The sequence below is a fragment of the Somniosus microcephalus genome, chromosome 28 (genome assembly GCF_052327205.1).
Source record: "Somniosus microcephalus isolate GS21.2 chromosome 28, FLI_Smic_1.0, whole genome shotgun sequence".
Taxonomy (NCBI): domain Eukaryota; kingdom Metazoa; phylum Chordata; class Chondrichthyes; order Squaliformes; family Somniosidae; genus Somniosus; species Somniosus microcephalus.
In genome coordinates this window covers 16,583,729-16,599,230 of record NC_141014.1, presented here as the reverse complement: position 1 = coordinate 16,599,230, position 15,502 = coordinate 16,583,729, and the positions used below count along the sequence as shown (strand labels likewise).

The 15,502-nt window shown below is 47.5% G+C and overlaps 1 protein-coding gene across 1 annotated transcript in view; it reads left to right on the top strand.

Annotated features, from left to right (window-relative positions):
- Positions 1-15,502, top strand: part of l3mbtl2 (L3MBTL histone methyl-lysine binding protein 2) — a 111,916-nt gene that overhangs the window by 10,611 nt on the left and 85,803 nt on the right. Inside the window, exons 3-7 of the mRNA XM_085969521.1 lie at positions 1,669-1,802; positions 4,864-4,987; positions 6,673-6,752; positions 8,852-8,969; positions 10,656-10,790. Of these exons, the coding sequence (XP_085825647.1) occupies positions 1,669-1,802; positions 4,864-4,987; positions 6,673-6,752; positions 8,852-8,969; positions 10,656-10,790 (591 nt within the window). The remainder of the gene's footprint in view (positions 1-1,668; positions 1,803-4,863; positions 4,988-6,672; positions 6,753-8,851; positions 8,970-10,655; positions 10,791-15,502) is intronic.

The window sequence follows — 15,502 nt, the reverse complement described above, 5'->3', positions numbered from 1 at the left end:
GAGCGACGGAGTTAGTGACTCTCCCATCCGCCCTAATGTGCATAGAATCATAGAAATTTATGGCACAGAAGAAGGCCATTCGGCCCATCATGTCCACGCCAGCCGAAAAAAGAGCTATCCAGTCTAATCCCACTTTCCAGCACTTGGTCGGTAGCCCTGTAGGTTACGGCACTTCAGGTGCACATCCAAGTACTGTTTAAATGTGGTGAGGGTTTCTGCCTCTACCACCCTTTCAGGCAGTGAGTTCCAGACCCCCACCACCCTCTGGGTGAAAAAAGTTCTCCTCAACTCCCCTCTAATCCCCTCTACCAATTACTTTAAATCTATGCCCCCTGGTTATTGACCTCTCTGCTAAGGGAAATAGGCCCTTCCTATCCACTCTATCTAGGCCCCTCATAATTTTATACACCTCAATCAAGTCTCCCCTCAGCCTCCTCTGTTCCAAGGAAAACAACCCCAGCCTATCCAATCTTTCCTCATAGCTAAAATTCCCCAGCCCAGGCAACCTCCTCGTAAATCTCCTCTGTACCCTCTAGTGCAATCACATCCTTCCTGTAATGTGGTGACCAGAAGTGCATCGTGAAGCTGGACTACATACCTTGATTCAAATCCAAGAGCTGGCCTTGTACTTCCATAGCTTCCAGTGTTTTCATGTGGCCTTATGAAAATTGTTGTAAGCAGGGCTCCCCTTGGCCTTCTGATGTTCTCCAATCTCGTATAAAGCTACACTTGCTGCACGTTCCTTACAAGAGCAAAATCCTGCCTGTTCCCCTCTCCTCGCCATGCTATCCTCCCAAACGTCTGATTTGCGTGCTGTGACAGCCCACAGAGCCGCTGATGTTAACGGCATTCTGTGATGATTTTCAGGATCAATACGTTCCCCCTTCTTGTGCATAATCACAACTGCACTCAAACACTGAAGGTATGCTCACCTCAAACAAAAATCTTTTCCACCATCAGGCGGGCAGCTCCAAGGCAGGTTGGCAGTCCCTGCCCCCCCCCCCCCCCGGCATTATTGCTCAAGAGAGTTGTGGTCCCCCCTCACCCCCAACTTGCCTCCGACACCTTTAGGAATTTAGCCTGGAAACTGGCGGCCCTCCTTTTTGAGCTAGGTGGGACAGTGCAAAGTCATACGAATGCAAAATGAGCCTTTCTCAGGAAAAATGCTTGGAACTAGGAACCAACAAAGTCTTGGTCCTTGCCAACACTTAACTAGAAAGGGTTGTTCAAAAAGAAAGACTTGCATTTATAAAACGCCTTTTACGACCTCAGGATGTCCCGAAGCGATTTACAGCCAATGAAGTACTTTTGAAGTGTTGTAATGTAGGAAACGCGGCAGCCAGATTGCGGACAGCAAGCTCCCACAAACAGCAACGTGATAATGACCAGATAATCTGTTTGTGATGTTGATTTGAGGGATAAATATTGGCTTGGACACCCAGGAGAACGCCCCTGCTCTTCTTCGAAATGCTATAGAAATGCAGTTCTTTCTTTTCTAAGCACTGCCAGCATTTTCTGTTTTCATTTAAGATTTCCAACATTTCTTTTGACCGATTCACCCTTTTTAAAATTCTGTTGTTAAAAGTTGCATTGATCCTAACTTTCATTTCTCCTTGTGCCTTTTTAATTAAAAAAAAAAAAAAAAAGTTTTTTTTTGGATCTTCTAAGCTGCCTGTGAAATGTGCGGGATTACGGGAGCACGAGAAACCTTCTTTTCCAAGACTAAAAGATTCTGCAGTGTCTCGTGTTCGCGAAGCTACTCTTCCAACTCAAAGAAAGCCAGCATCTTGGCTAGATTACAGGTTAGTTACAAGTTATGTTACTGGATTAGTGAGCTAGAGGCCTGGACTAATGATCCAGGGACGGGAGTTCAAACCCCACCACGGCAGCTGGGGAATTTAAATTCAGTTAGTTAAATAAATCTGGAATAAAAAGCTAGTATCAGTAACGGTGACCACAAAACTACCAGATTGTTGTAAAACCCATCTGGTTCACTAATGTACATTAGGAAAGGAAACCAGCCTGCCATCCTTACCCGGTCTGGGCCTCTGTGTGACTCCAGATTCACAGCAATGTGGTTGACTCTTAACTGCCCTTCAGAAATGACCTGGCAAGCCACTCCATTGTCAGGAAGGCGGCTCACCACCACCTTCTCGAGGGCAATTAGGGACGGGCAATAAATGCTGGGCCTTGCCAGCGACGCCCACATCCCGTGAATGAATTAAAAAAAATATATAAGGAAACTCTCTTTTAACCGGCACCTAAATATCCGGAAATCTCTCTTAACCAGCAAAATTCAGGAGTAGGTTCAGGAAAGTTTTACTATATATTAGTGGCCTTGCAACCGGGGCTCCTGCACCTGTGGCCGTGTAACTGGGGTTCCTGCACCTGTGGCCGTGTAACCGGGACTCCTGGATCTGTGGCCGTGTAACCGGGGTTCCTGCACCTGTGGCCGTGCAACAGGGACTCCTGGATCTGTGGCCGTGTAACCGGGGCTCCTGCACCTGTGGCCATGTAACCGGGGTTCCTGCACCTGTGGCCGTGTAACCAGGGTTCCTGCACCTGTGGCCGTGTAACCGGGGTTCCTGCACCTGTGGCCATGTAACCGGGGTTCCCGGATCTGTGGCCGTGTAACCGGGGTTCCTGCACCTGTGGCCGTGCAACAGGGACTCCTGGATCTGTGGCCGTGTAACCGGGGTTCCCGGACCTGTGGCCGTGTAACCGGGGTTCCTGCACCTGTGGCCGTGCAACAGGGACTCCTGCACCTGTGGCCGTGCAACAGGGACTCCTGGATCTGTGGCCGTGTAACCGGGGTTCCCGTATCTGTGGCCGTGCAACAGGGACTCCTGGATCTGTGGCCGTGTAACCGGGGTTCCCATATCTGTGGCTGTGCAACAGGGACTCCTGGATCTGTGGCCGTGTAACTGGGACTCCTGGATCTGTGGCCGTGTAACCGGGACTCCTGGATCTGTGGCCGTGCAACAGGGACTCCTGGATCTGTGGCCGTGTAACCAGGGTTCCCGGATCTGTGGCCGTGTAACCGGGACTCCTGCACAAGTGCCGTGTAACCGGGGCTCCTGTACCTGTGGCCGTGTACGGGGCTCTCGTACCTTGGTAACTATACCTCTCTGTAATCCGGACTTTTTGACTAACCGGCACCACGCCGGTCCCATTGGTGCCGGATAAAAAAAGAATTTCCTGTATAAGTGGCCAGTCGCAGTGTGATATCCTGAAAACGTCTCCATTTGCCGCGCACTGTGACTTGCTGCCTCAGTGGTGCAGTTTTGCTTTTTAAAAAAAAAAAAAAAATTGTAGCGATGGGACAGTTAGTTCGGCCAAGATGCAGCTTCGGCTGATTGGATGGCGAACGTGGAGAGTGGCGGGGTTGGGGGAAGTGAAGAGAGACACCAATTCAGTAAAGCCCTGCCTGAGATTTTTCAGCCTTTTGTGCTGGAACAGATCACTTCCCCAGTTATCATTTAGGCAACAAGAGGATCTCCTTTTAGAATCTAGAGTACTGTGCACAGTTCTGGTCTCCGTTATAACAAAACGGGAACTGGGGCACTGGAAAAAGTAGGGTGGGGGGGGGGGGAAATTCACAAGGATGTTACCAGAAGTGAGAGGTTATAACTATCATGAAAGACTGAACAGGCGGGGGCTTTTTTTCCTCAAGAAGGGTGACCTGATAGAGGTCTTTACCCTATCAAATGCCTTCATAAGTTTAAACAGAGAAGATGTTTCCACTTGCGGGGAATCCAAAACTAGAGGCCATAAATATAAGATAGTCACTAATAAATCCAAGCAAGAATTCAGGAGAAACTTCTTTACCCAGAGAGTGGTGAGAATGTGGAACTCGCTACCACAGGGAGTGGTTGAGGCAAATAGTATCGATGCATTTAAGGGAAAGTTAGAGAAATGCATGAGGGAGAAAGGAATAGAAGGGTATGTTGATGGGGTTAGATGAAGCGAGGTGGGAGGAGGCTCGTGTGGAGCATGGACACCGGCACAGACCAGTTGGGCCGAATGGCCTGTTTCTGTGCTGTAAACTCTATGTAGTACTGTTTTATAATGATGGGAACATTCTGTCATGTAACATAGAATGCATTGCACTGGTGCAAAGGTTGAGCTCTGTTTAAATTGGTTTGTCTAAGGTCACAAAGTCTGATTGTGTATCGGCACACCCTTGGGTTACATGCGAACAATGACGGACCCTCTGATCCACCCAGCCTGTGTCTCACACAATATATACACTCCCCACCCCACCCGAAACCCTGTGATCTCCTGGGAGAGTCGGAAAATCAGATTAAAAAAAAAAAACCCAGGCCAATTTGGGGGGGGGAAATCTGGGCAATTCCTCTCCGACCCATCTAGGAGATCGAAACTAGTCCAGGACTCACTCTGCCCTGAATTCCCTCCCTTCTGTAAGAGGTGATCTCCGCCCCAGCCAGAAACAGGCCCAGCTCTCACTTGAAGGAATTCAGTGAGTCCGCGTCCACCGCACGAGCCGGCGGCCTGTTCCAGAGGTGATGTTGGTGAAGAAGATTTTCAGGTTTCCAGGTGCCTGTAAATTTGTGGCACTAGATCACAAGAAATTACCCAGTTTCTTTCTCTTAATATTTTAAAGTATGTGTTAGATGCCAGACAAGTCTGCACTTATCCTCCCTTAATGTCCAGAGATAGACTATCAAGCAGGAATTACTGCATAGCGATCAGAAGTGTGTGCGTTTTATATTTCTTACCCCAGATTTCTGAAACAAATGTCCCTAAAACTTGACTTCCTTCTCCATCCCGTAGAAAACGAATTTTTTTTCATTGCTAGTTACATTTTCATATAAAGATTAAAGTCTGTTTGTTAATCCACAGGGAAAACCGCCTACAAAGAAAGCAAAGGTGTTAAACAAGGCTTCATGGGCTGCTAAACTGGGGGCATTTCTGCAGCAACAGTCCAGTGGGCAGGGAACGGAAGGCACTCAGAAGAGCAATCCTGGTGAGACCCGCGGTATCTTGTTACAGATTAGCAAACTGTGGATCAGTTGCTTTCTTCGAGTCTTGGATTGTTACTGCCCCTTTTTCTTCTTGCTGCCCTCGCCTGCCCACGCCCGGGCATGCTTCCAAGATTACTGGCAGCTCTTCAATACCCCACCAGTTGGCCATTCTTCAGCAATGAGCCTCGGCTGAGAGTGTCGGGAGGTGGATCAAACGTGGGAGGAATCACAGCTCAGGGTGGTCCTATCCTCGCTGAGCATGCACAAACGCACTTTCTAGTTGTGTCATTGAATATCAGTTAGAAATGAGAACATTGGATGACTTTTCCCCCCCCCCCCCCCCCCCCCCCCTTTGCCCCCCTCCTGAGCCCAAGGACCCTGTGGCCGGTTGTAAAGCCCCTATTGTTAGCTAGCTCAGCCAGGGTTACAATAAGGGCATCGCATTGGGAACCAGGGAACTGGGCTAGCAGTCGACCCTGACTCAGTTGCGTTATCAGGGCTCCCTGACTACTACTCTTTACTAGGCTGAGAGCAGGGGAATAAGAAATCTTGTGGATGCTCAGTCGATGAGTATATTCAAGACTGAGATCTATAGATTTTTGGGCACTAAGTGATAGCAGCCCCAGGACAATGACATCGTAGCACAGAGAATTCGACCCAACACAATTGTCACTAAGCAAAAGGAAAAATACCTGTCATATTGGGCAGAAACAACAAAAACCCAAAACAAACTCAATTGCTACTTGGCCCTAAACAGACAATACAACTTGGCTGAATACCTGACCATGGTAAAGGATAGCAAACTGAGAAAAACCTTGACAAGGTACAGACTTAGTGAACATAGCCTGGCGATCGAAAAAGGCAGACACAGACAGACCCGGCTGTTGAGAGAGGACAGGATATGCTCTCACTGCAGTCAGGGAGTAGTGGAGACAGAGATGCACTTCCTCACAGCTTGTGGAAAATATCAGGGCATCGGGGAGAATTTCTACCAAAAATTCACACAAATATGCCCTGAATTCAGAAATTTGAATGACGACCAAAAACTCCCATACCTACTAGGGGAACAGAGAAACTGTGTAACCTTAGCGGCACACTGTTACAGCTTGCCATAAACAGAGGGACAACCAGTAAACCTAAGAAAAGAGTATATACAAATTATACGAACGTATATTTATACACTCAGGGATATATCTGTTTATACACTATGAATAGATCTGCGTTTATGTGTTCAACCATAAATGTTTTTCGATGCTTTGGCAACATAAGATGTACCTTATCATGCCAATAAAGCGATTTGAATTGAATTGAATTGATAGGGCGGGAAAGTGGAGTTGATATGGAAGATCAGCCATGATCTTATTGAATGGCGGAGCAGGCTCGAGGGGCCGAATGACCACCTCCTGCTCCCGTTGTGTTCTTATAACCTGCTGTTGAAGCGGCCACCAGGGGTTGCACAAGAGCACCTTGGAGACCTGTTGCCTCTGAATTTGCCCAACCTCTGCTGTCTTCACAAAGCAGAATTGCTAGTACTAACAAGCCAATAGAATAGCAGCCTGTGCGCACATCTGCCCATTGCACGCTGCCATATGTTGGAGCCTGGATCTGCTTTGAACTGGGCACAAAATTGTACCATTTTTTAAAATCAAGCTTTCCCAAATGACTCTGTTTGTTTATCTCCTTCAAGCTTTTAACCAAGGGTTTGAATGGGGAAAGTACATTGAGGAGCAAAACTGCAAAGCTGCCTCCGTCAGCTGCTTCAAACATGTGAGTAATATAAGACACGTTTTGTGGTGGTGTTGTTTCTCCCCCCTGCCCCCCCTTCCCTCTCTCTCTCACCCTGTTCACCATTCCTGGCCAAGAGGTTAGTCATTGTTCAGTTCCCAGGCTTGTGTTCATTGCTTTGATACTCTGGGATGAAGACGAGCCCAGGGGGGATCCCCTCTCTACTGGAGGGGAAGTACTTGTTCTCTGCTGGGCATCTCCCCACTGCAGCGTGGCTGAGATCAGTAACTCTCCAAACTCTGGGTTTGGACTTGTGCTTCTGAAATTCATGGCACTGTCTGTTGGTACCTGGACATACTGTGTCTCTGTGCTACCCTATAGGTTTAATGAAATTCTTGGGCTGAATCCTGATGTGCAATAGCCTGACTGAGTCATATGACAGAAAAGAGTTTTCATTATTGTGCCAAGCATCTGCTGTCAGTGAGTGCATAATTTAAAAAGATTTGTCAATACACACTGTGCCAGTGGGTTTATGCAGTTTGACTTCACGGGTGATGATCTGTTACGGGAGTAGATGATCTGCTTTGCCTGTAATGTATTTTCAACAAAATTTGAGACTTAAGAAAATATATAGTTTTCATGGGCTGAAGTGGAGGAACAAAATCATAGCCAAGCAATGCCACACTCTGCACCCTCTAATCCCCTACACAAAGAAAGTTTGAGCATCAGTAAGGGGCCAGAGGGAAGTGTCCAGCATTTAGTAAGCTGTATTCGCCACTCACGATGCGGTCTCCTCTACATTGGGGAGACTAAACGCAGATTGGGTGATCGTTTTGCTGAACACCTCCATTCGGTCCGCAAGCGTGACCCTGAGCTTCCGGTTGCTTGCCATTTTAATTCTCTGACTGCTCTGTCCTCGGCCTCCTACGTTCTTCCAATGAAGCTCAACGTAAGCTCGTGGAACAGTACCTCATCGTTCACTTCGGCACTTTACAGCCTCCCGGACTCGACACCGAGTTCAACAATTTCGGATCATAACCACTGCTCCCATTTTTTTCGGACAGCAGGCGCTGGTAATGATTCTGCTGTTGCCATTTCCAGCTCCTCTAGACCCATCTTTTGTTTCTTTACTTGTCCCATTACCATCTCCTTTTGCCTCGCACCATCATCCCTTTTGTCTTTTAATCTCTCCTGCCTCCCACCCTATCACAGACCTTCCCTTTTGTTCTTCCCTGCCCTCCCTCTTTCTCTGCCTCTGTACTTGCTTAAAAATCTGTTGCATCTCTAACTTCTTCCAGTCCTGAGGAAAGGTCATCGGCCTGAAACGTTAACTCTGTTTCTCTCTCCACAGGCGCTGAGTATTTCCAGCATTTTCTGTTTTTATACTTCTAAAGTACTTCATTGGCTGTAAAGCACTTTGGAATATCCTGCGGTCATGAAAGGCGCGATAGAAATGCAAGATCTTTTTCTTATATGGTACCTTTTGGTGTCCTCAGGAAGTCCCAAAATATTTCCTAGCCAATTAATTTCTTTTGAAGTGCAGCCACTGTTTTGATGGAAAGCGTGGCGTCCAATTAGCTCAGCAAGGTTCCACAAATGGTCATTTTCAGAGCAGAAATCAGAGACTCAGAATGATGCAACACAGAAGGAGGCCATTTGGCCCATCGTGCCTATGTCGGCTCTCTGAAAGAGCGATCCAATTAGTCCCACTCCCATGCTCTTTCCCCATAGCCCTGCAGTTTTTTTTTTCTTTTCAGGTATTTATCCAATTCCCTTTTCTAAGTCATCATTGAATCTGCTTTCACCACCCTTTCAGGTAGTGCAATCCAGATCATTTTGTCGCGCTCTTTCTCCCCTATCTCTCTCTCTCTACCCCTGACTCTTTGCCTCCCTGTCTGCTTTTGTTTCTCTTCATCGCTCCCTTTTTCTGTCTCTTTCAATCTCTGTGTCTCTCATCCAGCTTCACGTGACACTGAGCATCCTTTCTCTCTGTTACACTCTCTATCTCTCTCACTCCTTTTCTCCATCTCTCTTTTTCCATTTCTCTCTCTCCTTTTCGCTGTTACTCCCTCTCCGTCTCGCCGATCTTACAAATGGTTAGAGATGAGGACTAATGCAAAGCCTGGTATTTTCCCATATAGGCTCCACTATTTGACCAGTGGGAAGACGTTACGGAAGGGATGAAGGTGGAAGTTTTGAATCGTAACTATAATCTTCCTAATAAAGTCTACTGGATTGCATATGTCGTCAAATTAGCAGGTAGGTCCCGTTGGCTTCATCCCATAATCGCCAACGGCAGCGTCACACGGTGTACTGGATTCTGCATCTGAGAGCAATGGCATTTAGATCCCAAGAGGGAAAATTTAGGAGAACACGTCACTGTGACATGAGAAGAGGAAGAAAGTAAATTATATTTTTTTTAAAAGGTTATGTAATGCAGTTAAAGGAGAAGCGGGGTAAGTCAAAGGCAGTGCTCCACCCGTGACCGAGACTGTAGGTCCCGCATTGGACTGATCGGTCACCTGCAAACTCACTCATTCTTAATGTGGAAGCAAGTCATCTTCGGTTCTGAGGGTCTGCCTAAGAAGAAGATTGCCTTGGAGTCCAAAAATTATCGATCTCAGCCTTGAATATACACAACGAATCAGCATTCACAGCCCTCTGGGGCAGAGAATTCCAAAGATTCACAACCCTCTGAGTGAAGAAATTCCTCCTCATCTCTGTCCTAAATGGCCGACTCCTTATCCTGAGTCTATGCCCCTTAGTTCTAGACACTCCAGCCAGGGGAAACAACCTCTCGGTATCTACCCTGTCAATCCCCTTCAGAATCTTGTATGTTTCAATGAGATCACCTCTTATTCTTCTAAACGCCACAGAGTATAGGCCCAATCTATTCAATCTTTCCTCATAGGACAATCCTCTCATCCCAGGGATCAATCTAGTGAACCTTTGTTGCACCGCCTTTAAAGCCAAGTATGTCTTTCCTCAGATAAGGAGACATAGGCCTAGAAATTGGGTTTTGGCGCAGCAACGGCTTTAGCGCCGGAAGTTAGTGCCGGAGCTAAGTCGCGCTGGTCGGGCCAAAAATTCACTACTTCTGCGCCCAAACGGCTGCCGGCGCTGCTGAAAGCTGTTAGCGCCTGAAAACTGGCGCTATGCGCTGAATTTCGGCGCTATTCCGGCGGTGCGGCAGGTTCGGGAAGTGCAGGCCTCCTCCTTCCCTTAAGGAGGACCTGCCTGCACCCGGCCGCGGCCCGCGATAATCTTGTTAAAAATGAGCCCGGCACCTCGGACAAGTGCCGGGCTTGCTTCTGTTCCGGGGGAGGGGAGGGGGGGGGGGGGGGGGGGGAGCTGCGGCCAGGCGGAAAGCGGCCGGCCGCCGCGGGGCCTTTAATGCGCCGGCGCAAACTTGTGCAAGGCACCTCTGCCAGAACGTTGCTTGCGGCTGCCACGGGCGAGGCGGCCGCAAGTCAATTTCCCAGTTCGGGCGGGTTACCATGGCAACCGGGACGCTGCGCACACCGATGACGTCATCGGTGCCGGCGCAGCGCTACCGGTCTACCGCGGCGGAAGGGCCCCAGGCAATTTAGGCGCCGGCGCCAATTGCAGCGCTAGGCCCTCTAGCGCCGCAAAATCGGCGCTAAGGGCACTGAATTTCTAGGCCACAGAAACATAATGGAAATACATAAAAATATGGGCAGACTGCATGATTTTAAAATGAGGACAGAATTGCATCTGCATGTCCTGGTCAGATTTATCACCCGGCATCGAGGCCTGTTTCACCTGAAGACTATATCCCCCTGTATGCAACGCACAGGATATCGACTAATAAAAATTGCATTTTTAATGTCTTTTTTTTTAAAAAGGGTCTCATGATCTGATTACAGGGGCTTCAGTTATAACTTGGTTAAGTATTTCTTTTCACCTTTTTGTTTTCTCTTCTAGGTTACAAGTCATTGCTGAGGTATGAAGGATTTGAAAATAACTCTCAACAGGATTTTTGGTATAATTTCGGAACTCTAGATATCCATCCAATCGGCTGGTGTGCAACAATTGGGAAACCTCTGGTGCCGCCTCAGAGTAAGTTCTTGGATCACTATCCACAATTTTTTCTTTTTAATGTCGTATACTATCATGACTCCTCCCCGACCCTGTGCTGTTGGAGTGAGGCCCTAAGAAGGCGTGAGGTGCTTCCCTAGGAAGTGAGGGGATAAAATGTTTCCCCATTGGCCTTGCTGCTTTTGTGCATCGCTAAACGGGCAGCTGAAGGCAAGAATTGGAGGCGACTTCGAGGGAGGTCACCTTGCTGACCGTTCACTGGGTGGGGGAATGGCTAGCGGTTGGGGAGGGGAATGGTGAGCGCGTGCAGGGGGGAATGGCTGGTGAGTTGGGGGGGATTGGCTAGTGGTGGGAGGGAGCGGGGAATAGCTAGTGGTGGGGGGGTGGGGAATGGCGAGCGAGAGGGGGGGGGATTGGCGAGCGCGTCGGAGGGGGGATTGGCTAGTCCTGGGAGGGAGCGGGGAATGGCTAGTGGTGGGGGGCGGGGAATGGCGAGCGAGTTGGGGGGCAATTGGCTAGCGATATGGGGGGAATGGCTGGTTTGGGGGGGAATATGGCTGGCGACGGGGTGGGGGGGGCTGTCTTGAATATCCTCAACGACTGAGCCCCCACAGCCCTCTGGGGTAGAGAATTCCAAAGATTCACCATCCTCTGAGTGAAGAAATTTCTCCTCATCTCAGTCCTAAATGGCCGACCCCTTATTCTGAGACTGTGACCCCTGGTTCTAGACTCCCCAGCCAGGGGAAACATCCTCCCTGCATCTACCCTGTCAAGCCCTGTAAGAATTTTGTATGTTTCAATGAGATCACCTCTCATTCTTCTAAACTCCAGAGAATATAGGCCTAGTCTACTCAATCTCTCCTCATAGGACAATCCCCCCATCCCAGGAACCAGTCTGGTGAACCTTTGTTGCACTCCCTCTATGGCAAGTATATCCTTCCTTAGGTAAGGAGACCAAAACTGTACACAATACTCCAGGTGTGGTCTCACCAGGGCCCTATATAATTGCAGTAAGACGTCTTTACTCTTATACTCAAATCCTCTTGTAATAAAGGCCAACATACCATTTGCTTTCCTAATTGCTTGCTGTACCTGCATGTTAACTTTCAGTGATTCGTGTACAAGGACACCCAGTCCCTCTGAACACCAACATTTCCCAATCTCTCACCATTTAAAAAATACTCTGCTTTTCTATTTTTCCTATCAAAGTGGATAACTTCACATTTCTCCATGTTATATTCCATTTGCCATGTTCTTGCCCATTCACTTAGCCTGTCTATATCCCCTTGAAGCCTCCTTGCATCCTCCTCACAACTTACATTCATATCCAGCTTTGTATCATCAGCAAACTTGGATATATTGGCCCAGAAATTCGGGTCGGAGGCTTCCCACGGGTGCAAGCCTCCGACATGCACTTACCTAGCACACCGGCCGTTGTGCTGTGGGCCCGCGTGGGATTCCGATCCTGGGCCTCCTCCAGCTGCTGGCGCGCAGTGCTTGTGTATCCCAGGGGCGCAGTTAGTTCAATGCGTCCCCTGGGATCACATAGAAACATAGAAGATAGGAGCAGGAGTAGGCCATTCAGCCCCTCGAGCCTGCTCCGCTATTCAGTGAGATCATGGCTGATCATCCAAATTCAGTACCCTGTTCCTGCCTTCTCTCCATATCCCTTGATCCCTTTAGCCTTAAGAAATATATTCAACTCCTTCTTGAATATATTTAATGAATTGGCCTCTACTGCCTTCTTTGGTAGAGAATTCCACAGGTTCACCACTCTCTGGGTGAAGAAATTCCTCATCTCTGTCCTAAATGGCTTACCCCTTATCCTTAGACTGTGACCCCTGGTTCTGGACTCCCTGACCATCAGGGACATCCTTCCAGCATCCAGTCTGTCCAGGCCTGTTAGAATTTTATAAGTTTCAATGAGATCCCCTCTCTCATTCTTCTAAACTCCAGCGAGTATAAGCCCAATCGACCCAATCTCTCCTCATACGTCATTCCTGCCATCCCAGGTATCAGCCTGGTGAATCTTTGCTGCACTCCTTCCATTGCAAGAACATCCTTCCTCAGATAAGGCGACCAAAACTGCACACAATACTCAAGGTGTGGTCTCATCAAGGCCCTGTACAACTGCAGCAAGAGATCCTTGTTCCTGTACTCGAACCCTCTCGCTATGAAGGCCAACATACCATTTGCCTTCTTAACTGCCTGCTGCACCTGCATACTTACCTTCAGCGACTGGTGCACAAGGGCACCCAGGTCTCGTTGCACTTCCCCTTCTCCCAATCTATTGCCGTTCAGATAATAATCTGCCTTCCTGTTTTTGCCACCAAAGTGGATAACCTCGCATTTATCCACATTATACTGCATCTGCCCAATCACCCAACCTGTCCAAATCATACTGGAGTTTCTCGGCATTCTCCTCACAGCACACATGCCCACCCAGCTTTGTGTCATCTGCAAACTTGGAGATATTGGCCCAGAAATTCGTGTCGGGGGCTTCCCGCGGGTGCAAGCCCCCGACCTACACTTACCTAGTGCGCCGGCAGTTGAGGCCTGGGCCTGCGTGGATTTCCTGTCTGTGGCCCGGTCCAGCTCCCGGCGCGCTGTGCTTGCGTGATCCAGCGGCGTACTTAGTGCGATGCTTCGGCTGGGATCACATGAGCACTGGGCAACCAATCGGAGGAGGGAAAAGTCCATTCATGAGTTTGACAGAAAGAACTGTCAAACTCATGAAAACTCCGGGTGCACAAAACAGTACTTAACCTTAAAATAAATTTGAAAAAAAATCACACTATTTAAATCAACTATAAATAACATTAAATAACTATTTTAAACAATAATTTAAATTTTTGAAAAATAATTTTATTAAAAATCGGGGCTAAAAATACTTACATTACTGTAAAGTATTTAAAAATAATAAACCTGTGGAAAAAAATGTTCTAATTTTAATTAATTGACCACTTACCTTTTAAAATGAAGTCCTTAACGCCTGGTTTTTAAATGTGCAAAAAGTAGAGGCCTTCATGCACGGGCAAACCTGTAATAAAAAAAATTTAAAAAAGAGGAAGTTCAACGCGCACGCGCAGACTCCTGCGCGCACGCGTTTGACCTCTGAACCCCTTGGTTCAGAGGATCAGAAATGCTGGTTTCCCGCGCATGCGTAGTGCTTGCAAGAAACCGGCACTTCCATCGGGTCCACACGTGAGTACTCCGTCCGTACTCATGCGTTGGGACCCGAATTTCTGGGCCATTACCTCTAGTTCCCTCATCCAGATCATGAATATATATTGTGAATAGCTAGGGTCCAAGGACCGATCCCTGCAGTACCCCACTAGTCACTGCCTGCCACTCGGAAAAAGAGCCGTTTATTCCAACTCTTTGCTTTCTGTCTGCCAACCAGTTCTCTATCCAAGTCAATACCTTGCCCCCAATCCCACCTGCCTTAATTTTACACGCTAATCTCTTATGCAGGACCTTATCGAAAGCCTTTTGAAAATCCAAATACACCACATCCACTGGTTCTCCCTTATCTATTTTACCAGTTACATCCTCAAAATTCCAGTAGATTAGTCAAGCACGATTTACCTTTTGTAAATCCATGTTGACTTTGTCCGATCCTGTCACTGTTTTCCAAGTGCTCTGCTTTTACATCCTTTTATAATGGACTCTAGCATTTTCCCCACTACCGATGTCAGGCTTACCGGTCTGTAATTCCCCGTTTTCTCTCTACCACCCTTTTTGAACAGTGGGGTAACATTAGCTACCCGCCAATACATGGGTACTGTTCCAGAGTCTATCGAATTTTGGAAGATGATCAGCAATGCATCTACTATTTCTAGGGCCACTTCCTTAAGTGCCCTTGGATGTAGATTATCAGGCCCTGGGGATTTATCGGCCCTCAATCCCATCAATTTCCCTAACACCATTTCCCTACAAATACTGATTTCTATCAGTTCCTCCCTTTCATTAGACCCTATGTTCCCTGGCATTTTTGGGAGGTTATTTGTGTCCTCCTTTGTGAAGACAGAACCAAAGTATGTATTTAATTGGTCTGCCATTTCTTTGTTCCCCATTATAAATTCCCCTGATTCTGACTGCAAGGGACCTACGCTTGACTTCACCAATCTTTTTCTCTTCACATATCTATAAAAGCTTTTACAGTCAGTTTTTATGTTCCCTGCAAGCTTACTCTCATACTCTATTTCCCCCCTCTTAATTAATCCCTTTGTCCTCCTTTGTTGAATCCTAAACTGCTCCCAATCCTCAGGTTTACTGCTTTTTCTGGCCAATTTATATGTCCTCTCCTTGGATCTTATGCTATTCCTAATTTCCCTTGTTAGCTACGGTTGAGTCACCTTTTTTGTTTTATTTTTATGCCAAACTGTGATGAACAAATTCTGTAGTTCATCCATGCGACCTTTGAATGTTTGTCATTGCCCATCCACTGTCAACCCTTTGAGTGACATTCTCCAATCAATCCTACCCAACTCGCACCTCATACCATCGTAGTCTCCTTTATTTAAATTCAGGACCCTAGTCTCTGAGTCAACTATTTCACTCTCCATCTTAATGCAGAATTCGATCATATTATGATCGCTCTGACCCAAGGGGCCTCGCACAACAAGATTGCTAATTAATCCTTTCTCATTACATAATACCCAGTCTAAGATGGCCTGATCTCTAGTTGGTTCCTCGACATATTGGTCCAGGAAACCATCCCGTATACACAC